We start from the raw sequence: 11,442 nt of genomic DNA on the forward strand, positions 1-11,442 counted from the left end.
GTTTTTATAACTTATAGAGCACATCCATTAGTTTACATCTTTTAAAAAGTGCAGTTTCAATTTACTGGAACACACCAAATAACAGAATGAAACAATCATTTGTAGATGCACACAGAATAGTTTGTAAATACATGATCACTTTCCTTCATTGGATAATGGAGTTACACTTGAATGAACTAACAGCTTCTGATGTTTGCAAACCTTTAAAGCTGCAGACAATAAGCTGCATTTCAGGTTCAGACACAGACAGGTGTAGTTTATTTGCTCCTCCATTATTATTTTTTCAACACCTCCACAAGGTGTCAGGTTGTATCCTCGTGTTTGTTGCTGTGTTGCTGTCTGATTGGACACACAGTCAGCGGCTCCGCCCTGACAAAACAGTCTGTGCCTCCCACAGCCAAGCTCACCTGTAAGTTCTTACTCCCACCGTCAGGGTCCAGACGTGACCGAGCAGCACAACAGAAGACCTGCTGAAGAACTGAGCTTGATGTGAGTACTTTTTTGTTCTTCCTCATTTGTTGCTGAATGAGCTAAAAAAAAATTCAAATTCACACTGGAGATTAAAAGCTTAAGAGACTGACCCTGAAATGAATGTCAGGAGGTCTAATAGCTCAGCTTTATTGCTGCTTATGCATATTCAATCATTTACAAACAAGCACAGAAGCATCATAATTACTATCTGTGGATTACTATGTTAAACAACGATCTCATCCCCAGGGCCTGTACAGAATGTATCCTGAGTTATGGATCCAAGAATGAGCCTTCTCATCTCAGTTTAAAATGTCTTAACAGATCTTGTTTGAAGTTTTATCTAATGACTGCTTAAATGCATAATAAAGAGATGCAACAGAAATACTGAGACAGAGAGACACAAAAGGACTACTGAAAGACACAAACTACAATCAAATGGGGTTTTTTTTGCAAAAATGACCACAGTGAGATGCAAAACCCCAAAATGATTATAGATGTCAAATTACAAATATTAAACAATAACCAGTACAGATATAAGCTAAACAAGTGGAGCGAGCCTTCAAATGACAAAAAGAATTTCAACTGTATGTATTTTTTAAGAATTACTGGCAAAGTTGATGTAAAATTGATTTTTTGACTTTGATTTTCTTTTCATTATTGTCTGTTTTTAGTCTCATTCATCACACACGTTTCAACATGTTAATTAAGACAAAGGCTCTCTGTTCCATTTCTGTGCCTGTCAATGAAAAAGGTTGAGTTTGTTAAGACCACTGATAAAACTTTCACTTGGAATCCTCTGCAGACGACACCATGGCCTCCACGCTCTCTGTGCGCAGCTACTCGGTCCGTCAGCCGTCCTTCTCCAGCGTGTCTGTGAGGGACAGCGGACGCAGCATCCGCTCCAAACCTCAGGTCCCTGTCAGCACACTGTCCCTGTCCCGCTCTGTCTCTATGGGAAACGGCCTCAACATGCTGGGCACCGGCCTCTCCTTCAACGGGCTCGGTATGGGCGCCAGCGACAAGGAGACCATGCAGGGCCTGAACGACCGACTTGCAAATTACCTGGACAAGGTTCGCACGCTGGAAAGATCTAACGGCGAGCTGGAGGTGAAGATCAAGCAGCTGATGCTGGAGAGGGCTCCAAAAGGACATGACATCGAGGGCCTGATGGCTCAGGCACATGCCATCGGACAGGAGGTAAGTGACCAGGATGTCAGGTCCAAGATTTCTTTTTCTCCAAGTTTACCTTTAAAGCCAGTGTTTTAAAACTCTGAAGGCAGTAAAAAAAACTATTTTATTCTCCTTTGGGTTCACATCCTCTTCGCTTAAAATAGAAACAGACTAAACAGCATTGTTAAAATATGTTCTTGGGTCATCATAGGAATTAAACAAAGATCTGAATTATTTTTTTGAAAGATTTCTCAGTAAGGTGAAAATATTCAGGCGTCTTCTGCTTGACCTGCTTGTAAAAATCACTGCTATTCAAATGTTTTAACCTTCCTGCGATTAGATGACTAAATACTGCATAGGTTTCTTATTCTTTATTAACGGATCCTTTTATCTTTTTATCCATCCTGTTTATTAATCGTTCTACTTTTTCTTTTTCTTTCTTTTTGGTTGTCAAAAAAATGCACTTGGACAAATTGACAATGAGATTAAGTAAACCTGTACAAGACTTAGTTGTCCATCTTGAACTTTGTTGTAAGTGATATGAGAAGAAGCACCAAGCTCCTGCAGCTAATGGGTTCAGATAAGCAGAATGACAAAAAACAAAAATCATCTCCAGTCCTCCATGATGTTTTCATTTCCAACCATGTTCCCCACTCAGGTGAGAAAGAGGACGCTGGAGAACGCGCGCATCATGCTGGAGATTGATAATGCTAAGCTGGCTGCTGACGACTTCAGGGTCAAGTGAGTGTCACACAGAGGTTCTTTCTTTTACTCGCGTGTGAGTGTTCACATGGGAGCTCCAGACTGCAGAGCTGTGTGAATAAATGACCTTTATGTCAGGCTGCGAAATAAGAGCCTCATTCCCACGCTCTGCTCAGGAGCCGGCGACCGTGTCGTTTGAGTGAGTGCAGGATGTGTTAGGTGAGGATGGAGCAGCAGGGAAAGGCGGTGGAGTAAAGGTACACCCCCACTGCCTGTGTTTTTCACAGCGTGTCGATGGTATGTTCTGTGGTCCGATGTGAAGCAGCAATACATCAATTGGCAGTGATTTATGGGATTAACAGCCAAGTGCTCTAAACTCTCTAGGTCTGCTCCTTTTATATTTTAAAAATATATTGTACTCTCCACCCAAATACTTTAATGTAAAATGTTGTTACACGTTACGATGAAAATTAAGAAATTTTAAACACAAAAATGTACATTCAACAGTAAATTTAGTTCTCTAAAGGTTGATAACAGGTTATTAAATTAAATACTAAGATCCTCACAAACTGTTCGGCACATTTGGATCAAAGAATATACCGCTCACTGCCCATATAACCTTCAAGTCAATTTCAAACCAACAGAGATGATTTGTTTTTGTTTTTTTATGTGGTAATATAATATATCATTGATTACCAATAAAACAGCACGGCCCAATAATTTTACATCAGGGTCCACTTACGAGACTTTTCTGAGCCTTCTGATGCCTGTCTCTGTTTCAGATGTAATGATTGTGATGATGTGATTCTTTTTTTTTTCGCAGATGGGAGGCAGAGGCCAGCTTGTGCCAGTCGGTGGAAAGGGACTGTCAGGCTCTGAGGAGAGCTAAGTCTGATCACGACCAGATCATCAGCACCCTGCGTGGAGACCTGGACAGCCTGAAGGAGGAGCTCTACTTCCTCAAGAAGAATCACGCCGAGGTGAGATGTCTGCACATGGTGAAGGTCACGTCAGGAATGATAAATGAGTGTTTGCTCGTCAAGGTAATCGCTTTACAAGTTGTCAAGTGTAGTGGTGTTTAAATATAAGATGTCTCTGAAGCACAGTGGGTCCTCTGAACTGCTTAAAGGCTCATGTCCTTTGACTGGATATGATTAAATACATCCAAAACCCTCAGAGTAAAAACACATTCCAGTCCAGTTTTCTATCACTGGCACAGCAGCAACAGTTCGATATAAAGCAGTGCTGTAGCGGATGGATTTACAGTATTCAGTATCTGAAATATGATAATGTGTATGGACACGCCCTCTTTCTTTGTCCCAGTGGTGCTTCAAGACAGCAAGACAAGCCCTATTGTACATCCTACACAGAAGGAGTGTTGGAGCCCATCCAGTCACATATTGTGTGTTTAGACAGGTGTGGTGTCCCGGGTGTAGTCTGAGCCTGGCAGGTGCTGCTCTGCTCCCTGCAGACTTTATTTTTGTATATGAAGGTTTATCTAGCAGAGGCTGAGGTGACCAAACATGAAAGAAGAAAAACAAAGGACACTCTTCTTGAAATAAACACAAGATACTTTTGCCCTAATTCAAGAGGATAAGCGCTCAGTGATGAAACACCTTCCTATCTCATTGCGCCTCTAAAACTAATGCCCTACTGATGATTTGCATAACGTACCCCATGGCACTTAGGGGCTACCACAACCCAAATGACATAACCACATTCAACATACCCAGGCTCCGTTCCTGTAAGCTCCAGGTATTGACAACAGCAACACTACCTACTCTACCACTTGATCCCTAATGGCCCCCACAAGCCAACCATTCAACTAAATGGGCAGTAATAGCCTAGCCAACATATCAACAAGGTTATTAAGTGGGCAGCTGCCTATATGATTTTAATTACAGTTTAATTCTTGCTTAAATAAGGCACCTTTCAGCTGTAGGTGTATTGACATTTATTAATAATAGTTTAAAGAGGTGCCCTAAGTTTGTTCCAAAATGTACATTCCTTTGACATAGTTACACAAACTCGTCCAAAAATGTAACAATAGAGAAGTGAGAAACTGTTAAAAGTAATGAACATGGTAAGGATTGGCGTTGGCTGTGTTTCTAAACCACATATTAATGTACTGCCTACTACAGTACATACTACAGGATCTAAGGGTCAAGGGACTTCATCAAACAAATATTTCTGGTCTGAGCTATGTTGAATAAGCTATCACCAAGCTAGCGTGACCGTCGGTCCGTAAACAGATTCTAGAAATATTCACACGGTAATTACGAATACAATTTCACACTATGATTCTGGAACATACTACATACTCAATCTGAGGTCATATTTAGTACGCATAGAATGAAAGTATGTGGTTTCAGTCACAGCCATTTTGTTGTTGAAAATGTAGAACATTTGCTGAAAGCTTTAATATAGCAAATGGTTTCCAATTATGTCAGGATGTGTTCCTAAAGCATGGAACAGTTTTCATTGCTGTCTGCCTTCCTTTAAGTGTTCCAGTATTTTTATTGTGTTGCACATGTTGTCAAACTGATGAAGAAGTTTTTTGGATACTTATCATCCACTCCCAAGTGTTTCCAAATGATCCAACCTGTTTTTAATGTGATGGTAGAAATTAAGATGTTGCATTAACACAGCTTGACCTTTTGATCTCTTGAAATCATGATAGGAAATGAATGCACTAAAGGCACGTCTGGCCACTGAGCAGGTGAGTGTAGAGGTGGATGCGGCTCAGGGTCCAGATCTGGGGGCCACCATGGCTGAATTGAGGGTCCAGTACGAGGGAATCGCTCGCAAGAACAAGGAGGATGCTGAGGCCTGGTACCTTAAGAAGGTCAGTTCCTGGATACATTTAGGCTACGTGATTTTGCTGTTTTCTTCTGTTCTGTCATTTGCTTTTATTAAACAAGATGTTATATACATGTGTGTGTGTGTGTTTGCAGTTAGAGGCAGTGCAGTCGGAGGTGAAAGAAAGCAACGAGGCTCTGCGATGTGCCCAAAGTGAGCTCAGTGAGAGGCGTCGTTTCCTGCAGGCTCTCGAGGTTGAACTGGACAGCCTTAGGAAACAGGTGCAGTACACAAAATAAACACATGGTGGATTTATTAAGTCTGAATATGTGCACCTATGTAAGTCAAGCATTTTAATCAAGAATTGTATCATATATTAAGATAGATGGAATCTCGATGAAATCACCCATTGGTTACATAAAGGGAGTTTTGAGGTCTAATGATGGCGGTTGCCATGTTGAAAATGCTGTCTCCAACTAGTTAGTCAAGTACTGTAAACAGTTTGATGTCATCACACTCGCCAGTCAGCACCAGAATAACTAGTCATTTAAATGAATTATTAATAGTTTGCCCTTCAATGCCTGTCAAATGTAATACTCAAACTAAAACGCAAGCCACTAGCCGGGACTGTAGCTACAGACACTGGCTGTGGCCACGCCTGCTCTCTGTGCTCTCCAACTCAGATGTTAAGCTGCAGGACAAACGGAAGGCTGGCAGTGCTAGCGCTGCTAATGTTAGCCACACTCTGCAAAGCAAATTATATTCTTTCCCCGTGGATAATTTTGAATACATTTTGCTTAGTTTGAACTGTTTTCTTGTCTTTAGACTAGTTGGTTGAACTGAATTTAATTTTACGTTTAACCAACAAACTAATATCAGACAAAGAGGGTGTGCTGAGGATTGCCCACGACCTCCTGGCAAACAGCTACAACTCGCAGTAATGGCCACAAGGCATGCACTATTCAGACCAAAGTTGTCCTGTACCAGGCTGTAAACATGTTTATTTTTTCCATCAAAATGGACATTTTTAACATGAGTAGTACGTGACTTTATGGGCTTTTGCAGTCAGCCTCAAGTGGACACTTTATTTTTTTGCACTTTTGCATTGGCTTCATTTTTCAGCAGTGGGGGTTGTCACAATTTTTTTTTTTTGTCTAAACTTGGAAATAGGTAACGTTACAGAAACTTTTTTAGAAACACTTTTTTTTCTTTTTTTTTTTAAATATATTTTCATGTTAAGGTATAATTACAGATTTTTTTCCTCAACTGTTAATAGGTTCTTGTTTAAATTGCACATAATATTTTTTATGCCTGCACGGGTTGTGTACATTTCTTGTATAAGTCTATCTTTAATTGCACAGGTTTAAGATTGATTCATCTAGGGGTATTCTTTCAATCTTTTTTTTCGGGTTAATATATATGTATGAGAGGGGGGCGTCGGTTTGTGGTTAATTTGTTACAAATGTTTCATGTCATGTATGTCTCTGTCACCTGCTACTGGATGCTTTGAATTTCCTTCGGGATCAATAAGGTATCTATCTATCTGTCTATCTATCTATCTATCTATCTAAACTAGGTAGCCTCACCTCTGTATTCAGTTTTGAGCTCCACTCAAACTCTTGCATTAGCTATGAGAAGGTATAACAAGAGAAGATTCTTCAACAAGAACTAAGACTGTAAGATATCCCACATCAGGTTAAGCGTACGCTGAACCCCAATAGACCCTGTTCTGTAGCTGTTTGAACTTGCAAAGATGAGTCCAGTTTTACTTTAACAACCATTCCTCTACTTCTTTAGAGCTCAAACCCCCTCCTCACCTTTTGTCTTCTGTACACAGTATACAAGTCAGACCTTTCTAAAGGTAACAGCTGCTTTCTCTTGGTCAACAAAGAGCTAGTAGTGGAACAGTGTACACAGCAATGTCTTTCTGCTCCAGTAATCAATCAAAGCGACAAGACATTGAGTCCAACAAGGAAGTGTTTTGTATTCCTGTTACATGTGCCCACAGATCAAACAGTGTGTGGACTTCCTCAGTGAAGGCAGGTAATAGATCATTGATATTTGTTCTATATATTGAGCACACAGTATTCAATGCATAGATATTATGGTGCTGACAGTCTGTAGTGTCTCTGGGTGATTTGTGAGGGGTCGTGAATGGATGAGCTCAACAGTATCATAGTTAGTTTTATTTTTAACTATGCCTTTAAATGTGCACCTTTGTGAATTTACAAGCATTCAATGACTTCATAATGTGATGTTAGATGCTCATAAACCCCGTGAGAATTATGACCAAACTCTGCGGTTTCCTTCAGCTTTAAGAAGTGTTTAAGTCTTTGAGCTTTGGTTTGACCTCGGTGACAAAGACAGAGCTTAACGTTGTGAAGTGAACCATAGACTTAAGTTCATCTAGGTGTCTGAATCACTTAAGTCTCTGCAGATTTGATTGGATAATCTCAAAGAATAGGAAACCTTTTGGTTACTTTCTATTTGTATCATATCTGTAGTAAGAGTAGTGTTCACCAATAAAACTGAAAGGGCTCTTGTTGTATTCATGGCAATTCAGGGTAACTGTTTGTGTTTAGAGCCAATGGGGAGGAATGCCCAAAATGTAATCCCAGCAGCAATTTGCTACTGTTTGGTAAAACTTGGCTTTCTAATCATTTATATAAATGGTTAACTGCATATGAAAATAGAAAACCCTCCAGTGGTAAATACTGTCCCTTAACTCAAAGCTAATATCCGTGTCTCTGTTTTATAGTATGATTTTAAACAAAGACTCGTGCACAAAAGGGGAATATGTGACCCAAATATCCTCTGGCTGAACTGGAATGTGTTCTGAAACTACCTGAAACAGGACTCCAAATGAATCATCATTTGACTTTGTCTTTAGAATTTCTAAATATGTACAACTTTTAAAGGTTTACAGTTTTCAGCTGCCCCAACATGAGCAAACTGAATAATAATAATAAGGATGCACCTTTTAAACAAGAAATGAATAGTTTTTCTATTGTTTGACTTGTGTATATCTTCACTTAGGTGAAGCTAACCCTTTGCTCCATTGTTCATTGTTTTGTAGCATATGAAACTAATATCCAGTCACCGATCCTTACCTGTTGGTCCTGTTAACAGGTGAACGTGTTGGAAGGAAACCTTGGAGAAACAGGCCACAAGTATTCGGTGGAGATGGATCGCCTTCAGGCCACACTGACTCAGCTGGAGGACGAGCTGTCTCAGCTGCGTTTGGACATGCAGCGCAACAAGACTGACTACGAACAGCTGCTGCGCATCAAACAGAACCTGGAGATGGAGATCGCCACGTACAGGAGGCTGCTGGAGGGAGAGGAAATGTAAGAGAGGGCTGCAAAAGCAAAACCCTTGTAACCATTAACCACTGATAACTACATACACTTCTATAACAATATAGATCATATTCACAATTTATATCTTAGCATAGCAGTAAAGACTCTAGGACACCTTCATATTGACTCCACTTTATGGTCCTACTTTCTATATAAAGTCTGTTAAATAGAGAAACTATATCCTGGATCTGTCAAATCTACCAAAACACACCTCTCAGCAACTCTTAAGCACACTAAGTGCATATTTGATCATAGTGAATGGCTTTGAAAATGATGTCTCTGTACTCACTTGACTGTGTATAGAGCTAAAGCTAAGCTAACAAGCTGATTCATATTTGGAAGTGATTCTTCTTCAGTGTCCTTGTATCAGATCTTGAGGGAACACTGTCTCTGCTTGGCACTTTGCTCTTTTGGATTGAATAATGATGTTATTTTGTCCCACAGGGTGAAAGAAACTCCTCCTCCTCCTAAAAGTAAGTTCAGATTTATTCATTTGCTGAATGAGGAACAAAAGCTATTTACAAGGATTTTGAGTAAAAAAAAAAAAAAAAAAGTGATCTATTGGAATTGTTAAATGGACATGATTTTACCTCTTATATTGTTAGAGTCAGCACAGATTTTACACTAATGTATTTCTATTGGAAGAATTGTGTGCCTGCATGGCGACTGCATCCTATAGGCATGTTTTACCAACTAAGGCAGCGCTAAGAGTTTGAGGCTATTTGAAAGCTGCTGCGATGAACTTTGGGGTTTGTGTTAATTTTGGTAAACCCTGTGGACAAATCAATGCTTCTTATCTCTTTACTGAATGTGTCATGTACATGTTCAAAATTAATGTTTTATACAAAAAAATCTCATCCTTCTTTCTCTCACTTTGAATCTCTACCTTGAAAATGTAAAAGAAAAAAATGTAGTTTTAACAGCATGCAGTTAATCACTTTGTAAGACACCTAAACCCCAGCAACAGTTTCAGACATTGTTAAGAATTATATTGATATTGTCACTCTTAAGGCTGATAGTCTTGTTTGATTTTGAAGGTCAATAAGAGGCAACAATATACATTTAAGTTTATTTCAAGCTGAGACTCTTACAGGAGCTTTGAAGAAAAATAGAAAATGTGTGACCAGCTACCCACATCTTATAAATACAATTAGTTGTGTAATGCACAATATTCAAAACCTCAATCTGGGAATTAAAGGCAATAAAAACCTAAATTGTATTTTAATTGTTGTTTCAGTAGAAAAGATGAATATCATTTGTTATTGTTTGTGATTAAACCTGGTTTTATTTTGTGTTACAGAAGACCCTGAGGTAAGGACCAGAAAGATTGTAAAAGTGGTTACCCAAACTATGATCAATGGAAAGGTGGTGGATGAGTCCAGTGAGGTGGAGCAGATTGAGGAGCGCAAAAAATGAGCCAAAGTGTGTTTGGAGAAGAAGTGATGTGTCTAAAACCCAAAGTGCCTGCTGTGCTTCAGATTAAATCTCACCACGGCCTTCTTGTAAAACGTTATCCTTCTCTTTGTATTGTGTTTTATTGCCTTAAACATGACAAAAATACACTAATAATAGAGTTTAACAGATACATTAGTTTGTCTTTTTTTAGCAACATGATAACTCTCTGTATATATGTTTGTTATCAGATCACTATTCTCTCAAGTGTTTGAATAGCCTGTTTAATAATACAAGTCCAAAGAAGCATCTGTAGATCTGCTGGAATTTGATTTAAAGCTTAAATCATGGGCCAATTAGGACATCATCTTTTTTTCTGGGGCTTATTATCGCTCATCAGATTAATTGTGTTCAGTCAAAGAACTTTTTTAAGGTCATCAAGGAGATTTCACAGGCAATGAGAATACACAGACGAGTAGATAGACACCACACTCATCTTCATGGTAAAAATGGTATACGCTAATAGCCAGGTAGCTTAGCTTAGCATAAAGTCTGGAAAGAAAGGTAAAACAACAATTCTGGCAGTGACCAAAATCAACTAAATCTATAAACCAATACCTCTAATGCTAATTTATGAACAATTCATGTTTGGATTATTTAAATACAAAAAGGCATATTGTATATAGTTCTTTGTATTTAATATAAAGCTACAGCCAGCTGCCTATTAGCTTATCTCAACACTGATATGAAGGTATTAGAGTATTTCATTCAATAATTATGAAAAAGATGTTAGGTACATTTTTTTTTGCAGTTAGGGGACAATTGCTTTATTAGAAAATGGGGCATTATTGCAGTAGTATCTACTATTTTTGCAGGATAGTTTCCTTGTTAAATAGTAATACAAGTAATTCAATGTCAATTTGTTGAAGAAGTAATCAAATCAACCAAAGCAGATGTACAGTGTCAATAAAAAACAGTGTATAACAAATATGTGTGCATGTCGTTTATAAAAAAAGGTTTTACCCCAAACAGAAACTTTGACTGATATTGGAGGAATTAACAGAAGAGGGAACAGAAAGTAACATAAGATTCAGCGCCAAGAGGGCAGAAATTACAGAACCTAAATACTGAAGGATCGGGTGACGGGCTTTTGTGTTCTTTAGGTTTGAGTTTCGGTGTCTGTCTGTGTGCACATGTACATAGAGAGCAAAGGCATTAAAGTAATGTTGGAATAAAAATGCATTTCATGCGAGAGAAAGAGAAACGTATAAGAACACAAAAAGGTCCAAATCCTAAACTACTGTAAATAAAAGCTGCTGTGTTGGGATTCGGGTCACGATGGTGATGGCAGATGTCGTAGCAATATGGAAACAATGAGCCCGCAGTCAAACAGAGCTTAAAAATTGTGTCAGGTTTGTGTTCTCCACTTTTTGGAAAGAAAACTTTTATTCTAGTGAACTCTCTGCTTTAAACCCATGACCTATGCAATTAGATCATCTGTGACAAAGGACTTAGTTTAAAGATTCAGGGATTTTGTGTGTGAGAAGTT

General features: G+C 38.9%; 1 protein-coding gene across 1 annotated transcript; it reads left to right on the forward strand.

Moving 5' to 3' along the window:
* Positions 1-345: 345 nt before the first annotated feature.
* Positions 346-10,881, forward strand: krt1-c5 (keratin, type 1, gene c5). The gene is made up of 9 exons (XM_020643984.3): positions 346-489; positions 1,274-1,668; positions 2,300-2,382; positions 3,167-3,323; positions 5,024-5,188; positions 5,298-5,423; positions 8,272-8,489; positions 8,946-8,974; positions 9,802-10,881. Exons 2-9 carry the CDS (start codon positions 1,282-1,284, stop codon positions 9,915-9,917), a joined length of 1,281 nt encoding a protein of 426 aa, XP_020499640.1. The 5' UTR covers positions 346-489; positions 1,274-1,281; the 3' UTR covers positions 9,918-10,881.
* The last annotated feature ends 561 nt before the right edge of the window (positions 10,882-11,442 follow it).

This window comes from Labrus bergylta, chromosome 2 (genome assembly GCF_963930695.1).
Source record: "Labrus bergylta chromosome 2, fLabBer1.1, whole genome shotgun sequence".
Taxonomy (NCBI): domain Eukaryota; kingdom Metazoa; phylum Chordata; class Actinopteri; order Labriformes; family Labridae; genus Labrus; species Labrus bergylta.

Bases quoted from the DNA above. Each gene is read 5' to 3' on its own strand.
- krt1-c5 (XM_020643984.3), top strand. From the start codon at position 1,282: ATGGCCTCCACGCTCTCTGTGCGCAGCTACTCGGTCCGTCAGCCGTCC. The intron at 8,490-8,945 runs GTAAGAGAGGGC...TTTGTCCCACAG, and splicing joins CTGCTGGAGGGAGAGGAAAT to GGTGAAAGAAACTCCTCCTC. The intron at 8,975-9,801 runs GTAAGTTCAGAT...TTTGTGTTACAG, and splicing joins AACTCCTCCTCCTCCTAAAA to AAGACCCTGAGGTAAGGACC.